Source organism: Anguilla rostrata, chromosome 2 (assembly GCF_018555375.3).
Source record: "Anguilla rostrata isolate EN2019 chromosome 2, ASM1855537v3, whole genome shotgun sequence".
In the NCBI taxonomy this organism is placed as follows: domain Eukaryota; kingdom Metazoa; phylum Chordata; class Actinopteri; order Anguilliformes; family Anguillidae; genus Anguilla; species Anguilla rostrata.
Window position 1 is genome coordinate 65,657,395 of NC_057934.1, and position 21,789 is coordinate 65,679,183.

The 21,789-nt window shown below is 47.9% G+C and overlaps 2 protein-coding genes across 8 annotated transcripts in view; both read left to right on the plus strand.

Moving 5' to 3' along the window:
• palm3 (paralemmin 3) overlaps positions 1–5,130 on the plus strand; it is a 34,851-nt gene extending 29,721 nt beyond the window's left edge. For 5 of the 6 annotated variants that reach the window (XM_064324077.1, XM_064324076.1, XM_064324075.1 and 2 more), the window contains exons 6-8: positions 179–206; positions 607–669; positions 2,719–5,130. In XM_064324077.1, coding sequence (XP_064180147.1) covers positions 179–206; positions 607–669; positions 2,719–4,037 — 1,410 coding nt within the window. In that variant the 3' untranslated portion in view covers positions 4,038–5,130. Of the gene's footprint in view, positions 1–178; positions 207–445; positions 508–606; positions 670–2,718 lie in introns of those variants that run through there. The other variant, XM_064324078.1, reaches the window with a different exon arrangement.
• A 493-nt stretch (positions 5,131–5,623) lies between these two features.
• Positions 5,624–20,738, plus strand: misp3 (MISP family member 3). 2 transcript variants are annotated; one of them, XM_064324070.1, is made up of 4 exons: positions 5,624–5,752; positions 9,675–11,747; positions 17,029–17,105; positions 17,657–20,738. In XM_064324070.1, exons 2-4 carry the CDS (start codon positions 9,749–9,751, stop codon positions 17,738–17,740), a joined length of 2,160 nt encoding a protein of 719 aa, XP_064180140.1. In that variant the 5' UTR covers positions 5,624–5,752; positions 9,675–9,748; the 3' UTR covers positions 17,741–20,738. The 2 variants fall into 2 exon arrangements, with proteins under 2 accessions (XP_064180140.1, XP_064180141.1); XM_064324071.1 differs by lacking the exon at positions 5,624–5,752 and adding an exon at positions 5,772–6,928.
• Positions 20,739–21,789: the final 1,051 nt, after the last annotated feature.

Consider the following 21,789-nt stretch of genomic DNA (forward strand, 5'->3'; position numbering starts at 1 on the left):
GAATGTTTGCTTCGGGGACTGTTTGCTGGGTCACTGTGCCACTACTCCGTGTCTGGCTACCATGAAATATTCATTAGCGCAGGGTGTCAGTGACAGTGAGTGTTTAGCTGAGGTGGTAGGCATGCAGACGGTGCTCTGCGTGGAGCCGTCGAGTAACACTGTCTCTCTCCACCAACAGAACGACAAGGCGGAGGAAGTGAAGGAAGGTGGGTGTGAGCAAATCTTCCTCAAATACTTACTCCCGCACAGCCCCCCCACTGTCTTCTAGCCTGCTGTTACATACCTCCTCACAATTCTGTCGTAATATGTCGTTTACTCCTCCTGTAAAAATGCTTTTTTTTTTTTTCAAGCGTCTGTGATTGTCACAATTTACACATTTCTTGGCAGAATTGAATAAGTCTAGTGCTTAGGTTTTTTATTTCTAGTCCTCAGACGCCTGCTGGCTTGGTTGGCAAGGAAGATGGTGGGGGGTTCCAGATTTTAGGTCCCATATGTGTGCGTGTGCATGTGCGTGTGAGTGGGGGTCTCCGTATTTACACAGAATCATTAAGATATGCACTCACTCACTGCCCCTCTTACTGTGTGTGTCATCCTCCTGTTCTTCAGATGGTGGATCACCCGAGGAACCCCCATCAGCCAGTCTGGAAAACGGCCAACAGGAGCCGTCAGGTGAGAGGCAGTACGCACGCAGCCTTGACTCGAATCATCATTTCAGAAGCACACACATGCGTATTGTCGTTGTAGATGTTCTGATGACCGCAACCATAACCATGGGCATGGTGTGGATATAAATCAGCACACGAAAGGGCATGTCAGCTGAAGTCTAATACATCTACAGCTGCTAGTTTTATACAGCATGTTTTGATATATGTTTTGTGTTGGGTGATGTGCTATAACCAAACACCTTTGACTGTAATGAACGACCAGCTGGTAAGTCATCTGCCCTCTGAAATGCTGGCAAATGCTGCGGTAACAATAAAACTGCACTGCGTCAAGTGGGGAAGGTTTGCATCTTATAATGAGCAAGGGATGAAGACTTTTTAAAAATGGCTTATACATTTTAAATAATGAGAAGTTAAATCTGAAAATATTTTTCTAACCATATGGCAGGCTAAAGTTAATTTAATGCATTTGTTTCCAGCCCTTAACAAATGTTAAATGGGTAGGAAGTGGTGAAAGTCTAAATATTTAGCATTTCTGGACATTGTTTGTTTCTTGGAACACTTATACTAAGATAACAAATAACTTAATACGAACTTATTTCATTTATTAGGGTCATTTATGCAGTGCAATTTGCTTTCAAGCCTCTAGAGCTGTGTCAGCACACCAGTGATGCCGAAAGTGTTGCTAAGTAGGCCCTGTTGTCCTGGTGATGAATGATTGGCGCTCTTTTGCATTGTGAGCTTTTTTTAATTAATTTTTTTAGATTACTTTAATTTTTAAGAACGAGTTTAATTTACTTTAATATATGTACGGTTTATGCACACAAGTTCTGCTCCACACATCCCGTCGCTCTTTAAACTCTGAGGTAAGATAGTTAACCAAAGAATTTTGTGCAGTTTCGAGAAAGGGGCACTGTCGTCTGCTAACGTTACCTTTTAAAGGAGCTTGGTTTAATTTTAACGTCAACTCAGTTTACATTAACCACATGCTTGCTAGCTGGAGTTAGCTATTAATTCTTCAGTCAGCTTGACTCTGGACCGTATAGCTTTGAATCGGGTGCCACATACAAGTTATGATTTGCCTGAATGTACTTAACGACGTGGTTCTGTAGAACTAGTTCCTTCAGTTCTAAGAGAACTATATTAGCTGCCGTTTTGTGAACCATAACGACAATTTACAACAGCTAGTCTAACGGTAACTTAGCTTACTAACGTTGACAAATGCAACTTAGGTCTACATAACGACTCGTGCTCTGTGTGACATTTAGGCCTTAACTTTGTCATCGCTCACCCTTGAATGTTCTTGATTAGACCAGCGTATGAAAGTATTGCTGATCGAAGTCAGTCAGTCGTTGACGTGGAATTTCCCTCGTCCAATCTCCGTGATGGAGGTCCCCGCCTCCTCCGTGTCAACCTTCCTTTCTGACGAACTCCATCGCGTTTTGTTACCGTTGGCTACAGACAAACCGATTTAAAGACCTTGAGATCTGTATGCCGCAGTATTGTTCCGGGTAGCGAATGAATCAACCAAATTAATTTTACTTTGTGCAATAATACTATTAGCCATTATTATTATGGTTTTGTATGAAATTACAAAGACGGCCAGTTAACGTAGCTGATTAAGAATGGGTAATCAGTAGTATTGTGCTGCACATCAGACTTTCTCTTGTCGAATTCTTTAGTGCAAAAATGCTTATTAATTTAGAGTATAATCATTAGCTACCATTTCGTCCTCGTTCAACGCAATGCATCTCGCCATAACAGTAACGTTACAGCTGGGACAAAAGTGACAATCTTGACACTACTTCGAAGTGGCTTCAACAGTGCTGTTGCCCACTTTTAAAAAAAAAAAATGGATATTTGTACTGAGGGGCAGAAAGAGGTTAAGCCAAGAAGAGGGGCTTGCGCGGGGAGTGTGAAATAGCCTTCAACTTCCCTTGACCTTTCCGCTTCACTGTGTGCTTTTATATTTAGTCATTTCCAGTGAAAGGTCTGCATTTGACAGGTCAGTCGGTTTAAGGCTCTGACCCTCAGACTGGTGTCCTCTGTATTGCAGTGCTGGATGCTGCTGCTGCTGCCACCACGTCAGCATCCCCTGCACCTCCAGAAGAGGCGGTGGATTCTGGGGCAGCGGCGTTGGGTAACGGCCCCAAGAGCTCGCAGGCCACTGGGGAGCCGGAGGCCCAGCCCACCCCTGAGGAGGACCAGGAGGCGGGACCAGCGCCAGAGAAGGCGGCGGTCATCCCTAATGGCACGCAGGAGGGCAAGGAGGAGGCCGCCGCCGATTCTGCTCCCCAGCCCCCGCAAAAGGAAGAGGTGGCCGATACCGACGCCCCCCCGAGCGCTGCCGAAACCCCAAAGCAGGAAGAAGGGGGTGCGGAAGAGGGAGGCGCAGAGGCCACGCCGGGGGAGGACCCCACACCGCTCCCGCCTGCTACGGAGGCAGAGCCAGGGAAGGATTCGGAAGACGAGGACGCGGGGGAGGTCATCCGAGCAGAGCGGGTGACCGTCACGGATGAGGGAGACGAGCCAGCCGACACGGAAGCTGCAGCGCCCCAAGCCGACGCGAAAGAACCCGCCCCTCCAGCCGAGAGCTCCGCCCCTCCAGCTGAGAGCTCCGCCCCCCCAGCTGAGAGCTCCGCCTCAGTAGAAGTCCCTGTGCCAGAGGTGCCGAAGCCTGACCCTGCAGAGGACGCAGGCGGCGTTCAGGAGAAAGAGCCCCAGAAAGAGGCCCCAAAAGACGAGGAGGCGTCAGGTGCAGGAGCAGAAGCCCCAACGGAAGCGGAAGGGAATGTGGAAGAGGCCCCGGAGCCCGAGGTAGAGCCTCCAGCCGATTCCGCGGAAAAGGAGCCTCCAGCCGATTCCGCGGATAAGGGGCCTCCAGCCGATTCCGCGGATAAGGGGCCTCCAGCCGATTCCGCGGAAAAGGAGCCTGCAGCCGATTCCACGGAAAAGGGGCCTCCAGCCGATTCCGCGGATAAGGGGCCTCCAGCCGATTCCGCGGATAAGGGGCCTCCAGCCGATTCCGCGGAGACGGAGCCCCCGGCCGCCCAGGTCCCCGTGTACCCGACAGAGCTGCCCTCGCTCGCCCCCCAGCCTGAAGCGGAGGGGGAGGGGGCGAAGCCGGAGGGGAAGGCGAAGTCTGCAGCTCCAGCCGCCGTGGCCGGACAGTTCCAGGACGTCCCTCTGGATGGGAACGCGAAGCCGGAGGCAGCCAAGGATTCGGAGCCGCAGCCCATAACGGGCACGACAGAAACCCCCGCCGAGCCGTCAGAGCAGCAGGCCCTGCTGGACCCCTCCAAAACCGCCCCCACTCGGGCCGAGGGAGGGGAGCCCCCCAAACGCAAGACCTGCCAGTGCTGCTCTGTCATGTGACCAGTACAGTACAGACCAGACCAGTACAGGCTGTCTCCGGCTCTCCTCTTCTGCCTGTGTCCTGCTCTCTCGCTCTCTCTCTCTCTTTCTCTCTCTCTCTCCGTGTCAGGTGTCCCCTTCAGTGCACTACAGAACATCCTGTCTTCCCCCCGCCGTTCTTGAAGATCCACAAGTGGTGTTCACATGGTGACCGTCTCCAGTAGTAACCACTGACTCACCCGTGTGGGAACCTCCCCCCCCCCCACCCCCCTCCCCCCCATACTGCGCTCTTCGCGGTATTGGGGACATTGAGTCGTAAGCTAGACTCTCCGGTATGCGAATTTGGGAATTTCCAAAATGGATGAGTGGAACTGCGAGCGCGCGCTGTGAGACACTGATCCCAGAGAGGGCGGAGATGCGGACCGAACCGCAGCGCAGCGTCATCATGGGCAGTGCCAGGCGCGAAACTGCGGCCGTCGACATGGCCACTGACCTCTCGATGCTTCAGATCAGATCTGCCCTTTTTTTGTTAGCAAATAAGGGAATTCTCTACTGTTTATGGGCTGTGCTATCCTGCGTTATTGCGCGTGGCCATTTTTACTTGGTGAAGCTTCAGCTACAGGTCCACCTACTGGACGTACGGTGACAGTGCTGCAGTCGTACTTTTGAATGACATTTATTTTCACTGTTCTTATGCATCTGAATTGATTTTTTAAAGCTGTAGATCTTATAAAAAAAATAAAATCACCAACATGGAGGTTTTAAGTTGGGTTGAAGTCAAGGCATGCATAGAAGGTTACGGTTTTCAACATTCTGATTGCTCCGGTCTTTTTATTGCTTCTAAGAATTTTACCATTTTTTCATCAGTCTTTTATGGGAAGTCGTTTTTTAACATGTTTGTAATGTTACAATAAATTTCCTCAAGGATCAAAACAAAACTAAAGAAATGTACATACACAGCCATATTTTTGTGATACCGCTGTGTACCTTAATGTATATAACATTAATTAAGGCAGGTGGGGTTTGTTGTATAGAATGTATGTTTCATGGTTGAGTTATTGTGGGAGGGAAAAAAGGAATGTGTTTTAATTAAACAGGAATATATGGAGTAAAATGTGTGTGTCTTAGTGTTGTATGTTTTATTGACAGTGGAAAGATGGTTGCCCTTTTGAATTGGACTATCCTTGTCAAACAGATCTATCCTGTTCATGCGCATGTTTTATTTGTTATTTCAGTCGTTAAATTCAGTGCTGCTAAAACTGCATAGCATTTTCGATATCAAAGTAACGTTAGTTCATGTTTTTTATAGGACACTGTAGCTCGGCCTACTCGTGCTGCTTGAAGTTACGAAGACTGCATATTCTCTACTTTCAAAAATTACGTTCACATTTATGAAACGGACAAATTAAGCAATTGCACCATTATCAAATAATATCTGACAAGTCTAAGCGGTTTAAATGGGACACGTATAGAACCGTTAATCCGATCGACATGTGTATATAATTAAACTATTATATCAATTAAGTCCTTTCCTAAAACCCATGGAATACTTGAAATCCTATTTTCGAAGCGCGGATATTCGCCTAATAATTATAATCTCTTTAGAGGTGGCGAGTAAACAGGGGGGAGGGAGCTTACAGTAGCCTGACGCCTTCTGTTGGCCTCGCAGTTTTTGTCTGTGGGAGTCGGTCTAACGCCCCAGAGGACCCGAAACTAGGCAACATTTTTTCCAACAGGTGAGTTCGCCTTAAACCCTTACAATTGCTTGTGTCGTCAGTCATAAAGCTGGTAAACATGACTTTTACCATCACGTGTTGTCAACGGTGCAAGACCTATTCAGTAGGTTTGTTCAATTCATAAGATCATGTTAAATTGTAGCATTAGGGATGGCTAATCTTTGAAATTTCGACAGTAGGCTATAGAATACTTACTGCACATTGCACAGGTTTTGAAACATGTCCGTTCATTTGTTTGATTAATAAATTAATGAGGTTGATGTTTAATGCTGATTTTCTACGAATTTGATACTCCGTTTGTTAATTAAACGGGGTCTCCTATAATTGTTCAAACTTAAGCACAACAGATCACCCCGTCGTGCTTTATTTGGAACCATATTGTCCAACGTTTTTCAATTAATCTGCGTATTAACCCCTTGCGATGTGAAATCCCTAATATGTGACTGGAATATTTATTTATTTATTTGTTTGTTTGTTTATTTGCATTCTAACGGTCGATGTGATCATCACTACTGGCAACTGAAAGTAATGAAGTTCTAGAACACTGGCCTAAAATTGAGCTGCTTTTCAAAGGGTTTAAAGTGATGAAAAGACTACATTTTGAAATCAAACCATGGAACTTTCTGAATCTAATTATGTTGAAATAATTGTTGGGTAATAGTGATCTTCAAAAAGGTGAATAACGCTTTAGAGAAAGAATGCGATAGTTATTCATCTAAACTATTTCGCCATTCATTTTTAATGTCCTTATGTTGTTTAATTGTCTTGCGCTATTTGGGGAATCAATTTAAGTGCATTTGTTTTGTGAACACTGCGGTTGCAGCGCCTTAAGGCTACAAATCGCTGAACCTCAGATTAATTATAATACGACGCAATACGACGTCTCTGTGGACCAGCCAAGAAGGCACAGAACAAATCACGCAGAACATCTTTGTAAAATGAAGCAGTCAGCAGTGACACATAGCACACTGTCAGTGGTGTCTTGGTTTAAAAAGTAGATTCGAACTCGACAACATGAAGGGAAACTAGGGTATCAGAATGTTTTCAAAATTCAGAATCAAAGTTTTTTCCCCCTCATATTGAAGAAGAATATTTAATGGGACAGAGAAAATTCAATGTGGGACAGCAGTCAGACTTGCAGTGGCGGCAAGGATGGCCATCTTGAGGAAACTGAAGGTGAGCACATTGTCTGGTAATGAGATTTAATAATCTGATTAAAATGCTAATCTGTACAGTTTCCACTGCTGAGTATACTGTAACGGCGAAAATCCAAGCGTTCTTCATTCCCTTTAGCCCGCTAGGTAAACAATGAGAGGACGTCATTTGGCATTCACTTGATTCAATATATATAGCGTATATTTTTTTAGAAAATTGATGGGAACTGCGCTACCCTTATTGGATGCTAGGAAAATGAATAACAATGGAAGACGATGATTTGCCTCTTCACATGGGAATACATTACATTAAGTTACTTTGTTCCATTAAAAATACTGCACTGAATCCCTTAAACCCTTCGCTGAAAAATAAAACGTCCAAGTTGTCATAAATATTTTAATTAAGGTAACAACCCATTTTGTAATGTTTCTTGTACTGAAGCCCGAAAACGTGTTTTTAAGCGAGAGTTGTGTACATAAAAATACGCAGTTGAATCCCACTGCACAGCACTCCTAAAAACACTGTTTGTGCATTATCATTTAATACCATTTATATGTGCACATACTTTAAACAGCAGCTTTAATAATTGGATTAGCTGCTTTTTTTTGATTAACTTAAAAAAATAGATTCATTTTTTATTGTTCATTGATCAGCAGGCAGAGTAAAGAGTCCTTTCTTGAATCTGATGTAGACTGATTCTAGTCCTGATACTTAAAACATAATTAGTTTGGAAGAATATCTGCTGAAAGGCAATCAAATGATTAGAATATCTCATTACATTTTTATTTATTTATTTTAGCATTTTTAAAAATGTATTTTCACCTCTGCCTCACTTCTGCACATCCTATCCTACCCTACCTGTAAGATATCACATTCACCATCTCTGTCTTTCACCTCTTATGCATCATTCTCAGGTGGGAAACGCCCAGTTACACTAAGGCAATCATTATCATTTCATTTTAATCAGTGGTCTAACTAAAACATTTACAGTAGAACTGCTGCAGCAAAAAAATAATAATTGTATTTCTTACACTTATCTTGTAGTCTAGTGGATATTGGTAGGCTACTGATTTGTGTGAGAGTGCTCACACGGAGTTGACTAATGGACAGTTCTTTGGCTGTGAGCCGCTATGTGGAAATATTTTTGCCGCGGCTCTCAAGCCCGTCTCTGGAAGCAGCACTTGTGGAAGAAGGATGCAAACGCAGGGGGCTCAAGTGCAGAGTAATGAGACCGGTGAATAGACACTTAACCTGCAATGCAGTCGTACGGATATGGATGCTGAGATGGGAGGGAGGAGAGGCAGACAGGGTAAAATGGGACTGAGACAGACCCGGGGGGCGACGGAGAGAGAGAGGCAGGGGGCAGAGCTCCGTCACCTGGCAGGTATGAAAGCCGGGCCATTGTTCCGTCGGCTGGCGCGCACACACACACACACACGCACACACACACACGTCACGCATGCCTCCTCTGAGCTGCTCTGAGAGGCCTAAGCGGATTAAAGTCCGCCCCGAATCAGCAGGACACTTTGCTGGTTGTGCAGCCGGCAGGAGGAGGGGCCTCGTGTCTTACTGTGCCCGGCGGGGGTGGGAGCCTAGCCCTTAGCGCTAGGGCTAACAACGGGCCCGGCGCAACTCTGGAGCGGCAGGAACACGGCCGTGATGGAACAAGCTGAGCAGCGCGGTTGTGCTGGTTCCTAGGAGATTGCTCAAAGAAACACTCGCTGTGCCCGTAGAATAAACGCCATTTAATGTGAGATGCCGTGTTGCTGTTCTGACCTGATGGCGATGATCCACATCGGATTGAAACGTTGCCGATATAATGGTGGAAACAGCAGCATAGAGTGTGTGTTTTAAATGTACCGGTGTGTCTCCATTAACCCCACACCTAGCTCTGGATGTGCCGATGTTTCCTTGTTTTTGATGCTGTTGCTCACTGCCATCAAACCCAGTTTGATCAATCAGCTGGGTTTTTGTCTGTCAAGTGTTGTGTGAGATGGAATGACACATCTGCCTCATGTGTGCCTTGTTCTCAACGAATTCCTAAAAGGACTGTGCCTCACCCCAATATTTTAAAGCTCATCACCCCCATCCCAAAGAACTCTGCTGGCTCAGCTCGACTCGATTTGATCAGTCAAGAGTTTCTTTTTAAGATTCTGTCAGACTACCTGTTTGTGCTGCATGCTGTGCCGTGTTGTCTTTTTCTTAAGAAAGACTGACTGCAGTTGAAGGTGGAAACCAATGATTTTAGTCTTGTGTATTCTAAGCACTGGTTTTCTGTCTCAGCGCAAACAGTCTTGGATTGAACATGAGTCATGTCTTGATTTTCTCAGGTGAGGGTGTGCTACCTTTGGAGACTTTTCTGTGACAAGTACATGATGATAGGTTTTTTCCTGTCTTGTTTTATTGTTTTATACATACAGTACGTTCTGAACACTGACTCAGGTCTATAACGAGCAATGCGCCATGTCGTGGCCCTCCTACACATCACACATCACTCAGACGGAGCTTTGCAGGGAGTTCTCCAAGAGCTGGAGTGAATCAACACACTGCTGTTAATAAATCATATGGCATTCTGCAATACGGACTGTACAAAATGAGTGTCATTTATACAATCCAGATTAAACCTGCGTACCCACAAGCATGACAGCTTGTACTTTAAATCCCTTTTAATTTTTTAATAATTCTTACTGTGGTAATTCTTTCTTGGAAGAGTACGTTTCCTCTGTTTGTCTAATTTTGATTATCATTTTTGCCATCGTTATTTTAGGTTCATTGATTGAGGAGATCTAAGGAGCTTTAGGAGTAGTTAAGGCAACAAATCACTTTCCGCTCGAAAGGTCAATGGAGCCAAGCAACAACTCTGTCACTATAGCAACTGAGGCCATTACCAGCCCCCAGAGTTCCGTGTCCCAGGAAGACTGGGGGAGCGGGCTGTGGATGGAGGGCTCTGGCTCTGACTCCGATGACAGGGACAGTGGGAGGGACAACTCTCCACCCATGACCAATGAGGCCACCAGGGCAGGACAGGAGGACACTTGGCCTGATGTAACGCAACCAGAGTGGCCCATGGAGGAACCTTGTCAGGTGATCAGCGCAGAAACCTCCGATGGATCAGACAGAGAGATTGAGGCTTGTCACTTCCCTGAACCCAGTGCCAGCAAAACCTGGCCAACAGATGGGGACAATGAGAGAGACAGCAGGCAGGGCCCTGAAGGGGAAGCCAGCACCCCAGGTACCTCTCAGACTTCCCTTCAGCGACAACAGCAAGATGGCTTTCTGCAGCATGGCACTGTTGCAGACAGCCAGCAGGGGGAGCTGCTGCTGCAGCGCCTGTGTCTGCTACAGCAGAAGCAGGAAGTGCAACAGGTGTTTGAGGGATCTCCACCCTTAGCGACGGTTGCCCTGGAGCCTGCCAGTCAAAGGCCGGGCTGCCATGGCTCCGCTTGTGTTGTTGTAAGGGAGTGGGCAGGGAGGAGGAGAGAAGGGGAGGAGAAAGGGAGCGAGCAAACGGGTGAAGAGGCGCAGCAGAGCGTCGCAGGGCTCCACACGGGCGAGGAAGCGAACCAGGAACAGAGGGAGAGAGGAGCGGAGAGCGCACAGAGAGGAGAGACGAAAGCAAACGGAGGAAGGGAAGGCCAGTCGAACCCCCCGGCTCACCGGAGAGGCAGCAGGATGGAGGCCTCGAACGGCGAGGACAACCAGAGCGACAGCGGGGTCTCCGCCGACTTCTCCCCCGGCAGCACCGTGGAGCTCTGCCCCGCGCCCTGCGCCCCCCAGGAGGACCCCGACGCCTGCCCCGCGCCCCTGAACGAGACCCCCATCGAGAGGGAGATCCGCCGCGCGGTGGAGAGGGAGCAGAGCCTGCGGAGGTCCCGCGGCCTCACCAGCACCCAGGAGTTTGTGGAGATCCCCCTGAGGAAGCCCGTTCTGTCCCGGGCCGTGCCCTCCAGGGCGGCGAAAGGGGAGGGCACGGACAGGCAATTCGCCGGGAAGAAGATGCTGAAGGAGATCAGCGTGGAGGCCCAGAGGGAGGAGGTCCTGGTCCTGATGGGCAAACTGCCCGGCGTCTACGACAAGGGCACCGTGCGCCAGCTGCGGGAGAAGAAGCAGCTGTTCGAAGCCTTCCAGGAGAAGAGAGAGATGTCCGGCAGCCTGACGCCGCTGTCCAAGAGGCCCTCCTTTTCCGCCAGCGACATCTCTGCCGCGGGGTCCCAGATGGGTGACGGCCCGAATGCTGGGCCTGTCCTGGAGAGCGGACACGGCCTGGACCAGATCGCCCAGAAACAGGACCAGAAGCCGGGCTCAGCAGGCTACGGGGGCGAAGACTTCGGCAACACGCATCGGGGTCTCTGTGGCCCCACGCTATCCGAAGGGACTAGCAGTCAGATTATCATTTTGGAGAATAACGTGTTCCTCCATACGCCTGTCCCAAACCCGGACGGGCTCCAGCATCCCTCCCACAGCACGGGGTCCCTGCCTGAGGCGCACGATGTGACGGTGGTGGATTCGGGGACCGTGGGAGAGGGCCGGAGGGTCGTTGGGGAGGCTGAAGGAACGGAGGAAGCAGAGGAGGAAGAGGAGGAAGAGGTCAGCATGGTCAGAGAGAACCCCTTCTTCAAGCTGCGCTCCTCCATGTCTCTGCGGCCTGATGTGGAGCAGGACATCCAGGAGGGGAGGCAGCGGGAGAGGGAGCTGAGGAGGCAGAGGAGCAGTCTGTACGGGACCACGGGTGCAGGAGGGGGGCGGCCGGCCAGCACGGGGACCCGCAGCCCCACCCCCTCCCAAAACGGCCTTTCTACATCAGAGCTTCCCTCATACACCACCTCACCCACACCATCAGGTCAGTGCTGGACTTGTATGTGTAGTTCTCTGTTTCTCCTGCATAGTCTTTTTATCTACAAAATGTAATTTTTAATTTATTGAAAGTTCCCTATTATTTGCGTTGAAATTCAGCATTGGCATTCTGCCTTTGTCACCATGTTTTGTGATTTTTACAGCTCAGTGTTTTCGAAGTGAAAATGTTCCCTTCATTATATTTTTCCATCCTCGTAATTACAGACTTCCCTACTGGATGACTGAAACTGAAAGTATAACGTTTCTTTTTAATTGCGAGTACAGCCTCCCACTTGGCAAGTTAAAAAAACAACCGTGGGGGGGTTGCTGCTTTTAGTGTGCTTTTAAATCAGTTTGCTCCATCCTTCTCAGTATAGGATCGGGCCCTGTGACAGTAAGATAAACAGGTGTATCAGCCATTTGCTGGTAAATGTTTTATGAATACAGTGATGGGTCTGTTGCATTGGAGAGCACAGTCAGGTCTAGCCGGTGTGCATATATCTCTTTTACTGTGGTATTGAATGTTTAATATGCCCGGCTGACAAGACTTATTCCTTCACAAAGACGTCGAAAGCTCTGGGCTTGTCGCGCACTCTGTGGTGTTTTACCGATCTTTGTCCTATGGAAAACAGGCAGAAGTTTCATTCTAAACCAAATTAGCAGGGCCTACCAAGGTTGGTTTGCAAAGTAAATGAACCTTGATTTGACTTTGAGTGTGTGTGTGTACATATTTGTGTGTGTGTGTGTGTGTGTGTGTGTGTGTACATATTTGAGTGTGTGTGTGTGTGAGAGAGAGAGAGAGAGTGTGCGTATTTGTTTATCTGTCTGTGAAAAAGAGTGTAAAAGGGCACTGTAAGAATGAATCTTGGATGTAGTCTGCACTCAAAACGCTACTAATTGCTGTTATTACTTTGCAATTTGATGTACCCAGTCTTAATATCTCAGCTACATCTTTAGTGTATGAGGGCCTATCACGTAGTACAGTCCATAGGGCAAAAATAAAATGAAGTTGTGTAAGGTTGTGCTCTCGATAAGAACGTCTGCTAAGTGCCTGTAATGCAATGTCGTAACAGCCAGTGTTAGGTTCCCTAGACTCCTGTCTGGAGGAGAGCGGGGATAGAGAAGCAGCCTTTATCCAGCGTCAGCAGGCCGGTATGGGGGTAAGGATGAGCCCGGGCAGGCCTTGGGGGAGGCTGCCTGTTTGTGCCCTGGCACCGCCCGTCGCCCCTCACAGACACGCGCGCGCCGTTAGCCGCTAAGTACAGTGGCGGGGCTCCGTCTCCAAGGTGCTCGTTACAGGGGTGCCACTCAGCGCTAGTTAAAGGATTACACCACGCGGGGGTACTGCTGCTCGTCCCAGCAGCCTCTAATTGCTGTTTGTGGGTTGCAAGGGGGTCTGACTCAGGCTCAGTCAGCAGAGGCGCACGCCGGGCCCTGATTTTGGCTCTTTGGCGAAGGTGCACGCCCCCCTGCCGGCTGCGCTGAACAGATAGGGCTCGTTCCAGGTCTGGGTGTCCCCCTGCGATCGCGTATTAATGATTAGTGTAAATTATCGCAGCGCAGGAACAGCCAAGTGAGCGAGGGCGATGCCAGGATAGGAGGTATGTACGCAGAATAACAGGGATCTATCAGACGGCCTGCGTCTGGCTTGCCGTTTGAATTAGTCTCTTCTTTTTCGGGGGGAGGCGGAGGGTGAAAGCGAGGCCTGTCTCGAGGTCTTCTCTTACCTGTGCTCAGGTGAGCGGGGAGGAATCAGCGTAGCGTTGCTTGTGGGTTGCTTTGTCTGCGATGGCGGTGGCGTGACCCCGAAACCCTATCCCCCCTCCCTGACGCGGGCGCGCAGTTTTCACGCCTGGTTCCCCATGCTTCTGTACCCGGATCCGAACAGGACGAGGCCCCGGCACGTTCGCCCCTTTCCTTCTATCACCACACCTGGGCAGCCATGACAGCAAAGCCAGGGGGAGAACCGGGCTGGTTCAGCTCTTCAAGGGATATTTCACCCTGAGAATTAATGTTGTTCATCCTTGCCTCGAGAAATGTCTTTTGACCTGATAGTGACTGCTCTCCACGGTGTTTTTTTATAAATGTTATTTTTTTGCAGATTTGATTAGTTCATCAAATGGGCTCCATAAAACCTTGTTTCAAAAGCAATGGAAGTCTATGGACGAGGTACATTCAGTGAAGATTCTGTCTCACAATCGATGCTAGAGATTCATTTTTAGGGTGAACTGTCGCTTTAAGTTCCTCACGTTAATGGTCAGAGAACAGGTTTTCGGTCACAAGCCGCACAGTAATTCTGTTTACAGATGCTGGATACTGTAGGGGCGGAGGAAGACTGTTCTGTGGCAGTCTGTCTGCTCCCTGGTGAGGCCTGTACTGTAATCTCTCCTGCAGACCCACGCTGGGGGCAGGTCAGTGCTGTGCCGTAACACTGTTTCAGTTTCTCAGGTGACCGGCTCCGATCTGATCTGGGACTGGCGCAGTGTCAGGTGTTGTCTGCGTGGAAGCAGCGCCGTGTCTGCGGTACTCTTGTGTGGAGTCCTTTAAAATTCAGAGTTAAATTCCCTGGCTGTCTCCTCTCTCACACGGGGCCTATAAGGGCTTCACCTGTGCCTTTCTCTCTCCCTCATGCTACCCCCTTCCTTCCAACCCCGTGTTACTCAAGTCAACATCCTCGAGGGCAGAGAATGACAACAACACCTGGCCTTTACCCGGGAGTCAAGTGTGATGAAAGCCTGGCCAATCAGCATGACACATTTTTTTTCTTCAGTTAACTACCTGAGAGAAAAGAAAACAGTTTGGCTGGATTTGGATTCGATGGCCAGATCTCGGTATCCATGCAACCTCTCCCTGATTTGTTTACTCCATCGAAAGTAAAAGAACATTTCTTTCATTCTCTCCCTTCCCTTCCCTTCCCCTCCCTCTGGTCCTGGCACACACACACACACACACGCACACATCTCTGCCCATTGTTTTGGGTGCTAGTTGTTGTCGTTCTTGATTTTCCTCATTTAATTGGTCAGGAGGAGCCTCACTGTGGTTTTCATACAGTTTTTTTCTAACTGCACATCCAAATATGGTCGATACTGTACGCAGTGTTCTGTTTGGTTGTGTTCTTTTGTACTGTATAATGGGATATGTACCTATACACATTTCTGTCATTTCCTGATGGTTGGGATGTGAATGAATATAATTTTGGACAAGTAAACTGCAGTGCAAAGGCTTTTTCTGCAGAACCAGATGGGTACGATTTTAACCATTTCAGACAAGCCGGTCTTACTCCGAATTCCAAAAAGGGAGTAAGACTGAAAGGGTTGAACGCTCCCCCCCCCGGATTCTTTAATAAGCACGGTGACATCACAACGGCTGAGTCACCTTAGCAACAGATGTGTTTGCCGAGATTTAATAAAGGGGCTGTTGCTAGATCCCAAGCCGGCAGATTAGCAGTACTGTGGTAATGTCAGCAAAAAGCAAGCTGTGACGTTGTCACACCATAACGTGGCATTAGTGACAGGAGGATGCTGGGAGGGTTAATCCTCTCACTGCATGAAATGCATATAAAGCATTCCAGAGATGTGGGGGAAAACTGCGTAGCCCTGAACGGCTAACGTGCTTCGGGTCTACAGGCCATTCACACTTCAATTCTGCACTTCGTCACTGAAGAACTAGAGGTCTTTAGCAACAGGACACCAAGTTATTATTGACCAGGCACAATACTATAGTATAGCCGGCCGTTGGCAGCTCAGTGACGTCGCACGCAGGAGGTGTTTGTAAAACCCAGCAGAAGGGGCCGTCTCATGTGGCTGATATTAGCTATATTAAGATCCTCCCCAGATGTCGCCTCAACCCACAGCAGCCCAGGGATTTAACATGTGTAATTAGCTGACAAATGTACACACTGCTGGTGTGTGTGTGCGTGTGCGTGCGTGTGTGTGCGTTTGTACGTGTGTGCATGTGTGCGTGTGTGCGTGCGTGCGTGTGTGTGTGTGTGTGTGTTTATATTCACTCTGGTGTTGCTGATCTCAGTGCACTTGTTTGTGATTTGCACCATGGGACCGTTGAGTCCTGCCCAACATAAGAGGATTAATTTCCTCTTGAGTGAAGGGATATGCTATGGAGATGAAACATATCCTGTTATATAATTGAATAATGTACCAGGAGAGGAGCATGTATTGCATGCTTTAATGTGTGTGTGTGTGTGCGCGCGTGTGTGTAGAGGTGTGTGTGTGCAAGTTAGTGCATTTAGGCATCATAGGACCCGATTTAATTCCAGTTTTATACAGTACGGTGGTCCCCTGGTGTCTGTTGCAGGGGCACACTGATTATGTTCATCATTTAATTGATTTATTTTGCCATTATGTGAATGCAGATTTTGGTGTGATATCGCTTTGCAATAATATAATGCGTGTGTATATATATATATATATTTTCCATTTTTCATTCGGCAAAACATATAATTAAAGGTATAGTATTGATTCTGAAAGACTAATTGTTGTGCCCCTTTTATAATTAGTAATACAAACCAATGTTCAATATGAACGATGACTAATATTATTTAGGCAATTAACTGGTTTTAGGCCTGGAATAATAGACAACTAATTACAACTTATTTGAGACTAGAAGGGAAGATATTCATGGAAATACGCAGAATAAACCAGCTTATATAATTCTACACATTTACTTAACAGATTAACTGTCGAGAGATATAAAATATTGTTAGGTTAACAGCTCAATCAAATCTAATTAGTCCTTTGCAGCAGGAACAAAGTGTGCCTGTGGGACCAGGGTTGAGAGACACAGTTAACGTATAGTCATTTAGATCTGAGAATAAATTACTCCACAGCCTTGGACTACTGTTAAAGAGCCTGTGCCCCCTGGAATCCATATGACTCTGAACACTGAGGTTTCATAGCGTCAAGAGGCATCACACCCCCCGGCCATGTGGGGGCAGTGTCCACAGAAAGCTGTCTCTGTGTCACAGGTGGCCAGACGTGGTCACCTGTGACACAGAATCACAGGGTTATTATTTTCTATTCATGCTGCTGGTAACAGGCCATGTTCCTCCATTCCACTAAACACGATTGTGTCATTCATAACCTCCATCTCTGCCCCCCTCCCCCTTACATTTAACTTGCTTTGTTTTGAATTGTAATTACACTGTAGCTGTGTTGACCATTCAACAGGTGCATTTGCCTGTCTGTAATGTAAACATCATTTTTTTTTTTTCAATCTCTCTCTCGACCTCTCCCTCTCTCTCCCTTTCTCTCTCATTCCTTGGCTTGGTTCAGCCCGACAGTCGCTTGGGAAACTGGACCTGACCTGGCCCCCGGCCCAGCCCAGCGCAGAGGTGACGGGGCAGACTGAGGTACAGCTCACACACACCGACGCTCTCAGGCTCTGTTGCCACCCTCTGCACTATTTCCATGACCTCAGGGCCATTGCGTTTTAATGCAAGCCCTGTCTAGTAATGTGCCGTGTTCTACGCATATGGTCTTATCAATTGCGGATGCTACTGCACAGTTCCTCCCTCGGTAAACAGCCATAAAAAAAGTCTAGTGTCAAAAATGTGGGTTGTACTTTGATTGAGACGTAGGAGATCCGTTACTCACTAGTTAATAACTAACAAGTTCACTCACATTAAGCAACTTAATGTGACAGCCAGAGCAAGTTTTGTGAGAATAATCACGCCGATGTGTCATCATTCTCGCTCGTGCGTAAGCAATACCATTAAGTAGTGAAGAACACAACACTGTGGGCTAATTCAGAAACACTGTGGTTAGTTTGACTACGAGTTCCAAGCAGCTTGCCATTCAGCCGCATTGGTGACCTCCGTGTAATGAAATTGATTTGAATGAGAGGCACTGGCAGTGCCTGGGAACGCTGTGTTCCTTCAGCTCCTTCCTTGTACCTCTTTAGGCCCCGAGGAGTCGGAGGAAGACGCAGCTCCTGCAACGCTGGGAGTCGGGCACTGTGAACGGGCACGAGGAAGAGCAGGACTGAGGCTGGAGTCCCCCCTGCAGGCCAGCAGAGGAACCGCAGCCCATCTTCAGGCTCTAAAGACCCCTCCGGCCCCCGTCCCCCCCCGTCCCCCCACCCCCTCCCCATTGGGGAACTGGAACAGCGGAACCAGGGCATCGAGCCCCGGAACATTCAAAGCCTTCGGAACGCAAGGAACGCCGTGTAGATGTTATGGAATCGTCGGCGGGGCAGCGTCTGATGAGTCGCTCCCTTCGCGCGGGGCAACGGGAGGATTCGTCTGCTTGCGTCCAAAGGGCCAGGCTCGGCAGGGCCCTCAGAGGGACGCTGTTCAGTGGCGATGTTGGCGCTCGGCTCGCGCGGCCCAGCCCCGCCCCCTCAGCACGGCCCTTCGAGCCAGGCTCCGCCTCCGGTCTGATCTACCAGCTGCTTTTGCCATTTATGATTTTTATATGTCTGTATATACGGTAGCTTTTATGAGTAGGGCTGTGAAGAAAATATTAGGGAATGAATGCTTCTGAGCGTGGGGCTCGCTTCCTGGTAGACATACTTTGCTCGTCAGTATTTTTTTATAGACTTGTTCAGACAGCTGCGGTTTCGAAACTCTGATTCTGCCTGATTAAAAAAAATAAAAATAAAATAAAATTTTATTTGTGTTATCGTTAGCAAAAAAAAAAAATTGTCAATATAGCTTTTTTCTCAAAGATAGGACGATCAAAGAACCTGATTTAGCTGAATATTTATTGAGGCGAAACATCTCTGCTTTCACTTGCCTTGCCAATTAATTTTATGGAGCTCTCAGTGTAGAAGAATGACGATAATAAATTCAGACGGGTTTTCCTGCTCCTCACGTGGCTCATATGATTATAGTTTAAAGCCTCTGGCTGTGATGTTGAGGCAGAGAGACAGGGCTAATGTGGAGGGTCTGTGCTAACACACTGAGTTAAAATAAGTCATGCCCACCCTGCTTCCTGACCCATTTGTTCATGAACCAATAGCTGGTCATTAATAGTAATATACTAACCATAATATGGCAATGTCCTGCCGTCTGAGATCTGTTCCTATACTGCAGTGTTCAGACCGTGTGTAAGGTGTGTTCAGACACACAGAACAGTAACAATTCGGCAGTGTAGTGTAATGGCTAAGGAGTTGGTCCTGTAACCTAAAGGTTGCAGGTTCGATTCCCAGGTAGGGCACTGCCGTTGTAGCCTTGAGCAAGGTACTTAACCTGCATTGCTCCAGTATATATCCAGCTGAATAATTGGATACAATGTAAGTCGCTCTGGATAAGAGCGTCTGCTAAATGCCTGTAATAACAATTCAGAATCTGTGTGGTTTGGCATGGTCACATCACGGCCAATCAGAAGTGGTGTTGGTGTAAACAGCAAAGGCCTATGAATGGAAACGGCAGGTAAATGAACAGAATTATGATGAACAGAACTATCTCATAACCATATGCAGCCTGGCATAACTATACAGTGGGATCCCGTGAATACACCAGGCATGGATTTGTATGCGTGTTCTGTCCAAGCTATGCATTTACATAAATGGAGGTCACCTTATGAACGCTTCATTTGATCTGTTTCCCACATTGGAATTTCAGGCCTTTTAAACTGTAATAATCTACGGCATATTAATACCCCCGGCAACACTGATTCTCTTTGCCAGGAAGCCTAATAAAAAAAATCAATTTACGGAGACACAACTGTTGGGACCATCCATCGGCCATGTTTGGTTCACGTCCATCTGTCGTATTTCTATGTGACTGACCACACATTCCCAACGCAGCAATGTCCATGCCCATCTTTGGCCTGTCTTTATTATTACTGGGTTTTTTTTAATTTTTTTTTAAAGCTATTATTTAATAGCGCAAGAGCAGAGGTTTTGAGGTATTGGGACCATGTGGTCTTTCGGTCTCTGGCTGCACTTACATCACACAGAGTGTTTCATGTGTGCACATTCTTTATTGGGATGAAGTCTGCATTTACTTTTCAAAATGAAAGTGTCTGTATGGGGGGGGGGGGGGGAAAGGACAAGCCTATCATTCAGAAGGCAAAGCTATAAAATATTTTCCCTGAGATTCTGGAGGGTGCATGAAAAACTCCACTTCCCATCAGCCCCTTGGAAAACTTTAGACTTCACCCTATTGATATGGACAGGTCAGTGGCCCACCCCAGAACAGAGAACCATATTCACGAGAAAACAACTTCTAGAAATGTTTCCGAATGGCAGACACTGATGCATTCATAGGCACTGTCGCATTTATATAAAACTTTACAGATTCATAAAAAACATCTTTGAGTTAGATGAAATTGGCCTTTGCATATTTTATTTATTATAATGGAGCAGTGTGGGAAGAGGTGGAAAGAGATGAATACAGAATTCTGCAGGAGGGATGATGATCTGATGTAAATCTGAAACTGTCAATTATTATGTAAAGCCGAAAGAAAGAAAGATTGGAATGCAAAACAATAAATCTTCTCACCAGAGAAGATTAAATAAACTCCAAAACAAAAAATCCCACACGCACCTTAAACTTTTCAACACGACTGGCTTTCAAGTCCCAAAACATATTTTTTGTGACATGCATTCAGGAGGATGTTGGAGGGACCTTACAAAATAAATGAAGCAGAGGGATGTCCATCTCTCCCCCTCTCTCTCTCTCTCTCTCCCTCAGAGCAAGAGCCGAGGAGGTTTGTGCCTGCGAGAGTGGCTCCATGGGCTTGCGTAATAGTCTTTTGAAAGGAGCCTAAACAATGGAGGAGAAGGGGGTGGAGGGGGAGGCTGGTGAAACGTGACACGGCAGGAACTCACCGGTATTGTGGGTTCCTTTCACGGGAAGGAAGAAAGTGCACACTCAATTTATCCGTTTAAAATAAAAAAGTGCACTTCCAAGAAGCTGAAACCAAGTGTCATGGGGTTGCTTAAACACACACACACACACACCATACACACACACACACACACCACATATACACACACACAATAATACACACAATGAAAGCATAACACGTGTGTGTGTGTGTAAATAATTAAGCCTAATTTCACATACGTATGTGCACGTGTAATGTTTTTGTTAGAAAAGGGTCAGTAAATTTAGTCAGGCGTGTGAGTTTGTGAGGCACCCACCTGTGTGACAGAGATTCTTTAGCGTAATAATACGTGGTGTGAGTAGCTGATTTTTGCAGGTTTTTTGCATACACTCACTTTTGCATACACTCACTCACAGGTAGCTGCCGTTCATTCACGTTGTCATGGTTACGGGTGGAACTCATGTGGGCCTGTGCGCGGTGAGGAAGTGAAAGGGAGGCGCTCTACCTGCAGGCTGAAGGGCAGCCTCGTGCCGATGCTCTACAAAGTGTTTTTCTTTATTTCACAAACCTGCCGATTTTTATTTTATTTCAGCCATTAGCATTTAGCGTGTCACGACTCTGACAGGACAGGGCAGGACAGGACAGGGCAGGGCAGGGCAGGACAGGACAGGACAGGACAGGACAGGGCAGGACAGGACAGGGCAGGGCAGGGCAGGGCAGGGCAGGGCAGGTCAGGACAGGACAGGACAGGACAGGACATGGCAGGTCAGGACAGGGCAGGGCAGGGCAGGGCAGGGCAGAACAGGACAGGACAGGATATGGCAGGTCAGGACAGGGCAGGGCAGGGCAGGGCAGGGCAGGGCAGGACAGGACAGGACAGGACATGGCAGGTCAGGACAGGGCAGGGCAGGGCAGGGCAGAACAGGACAGGACAGGACATGGCAGGTCAGGACAGGGCAGGGCAGGGCAGGGCAGGGCAGGGCAGGACAGGACAGGACAGGGCAGGACAGGACAGGACAGGATAGGGCAGGGCAGGACAGGACAGGGCAGGGCAGGGCAGGGCAGGGCAGGACAGGCCAGGACAGAATAAGAAAACAGGCTCAGCGCCAGCTCCCGACTCGTCACTGAGCCGTCTGCCATGAACAGGAGCCAGGAGATGAGGGCAGACGGACCGGAGGGTGGCAGTCACACCGACACCGGGACAGTTGAAATCCGGCTCACGGCCGCTGACGTTTCCCCGGGTCCCCCTGTTTCGGAACC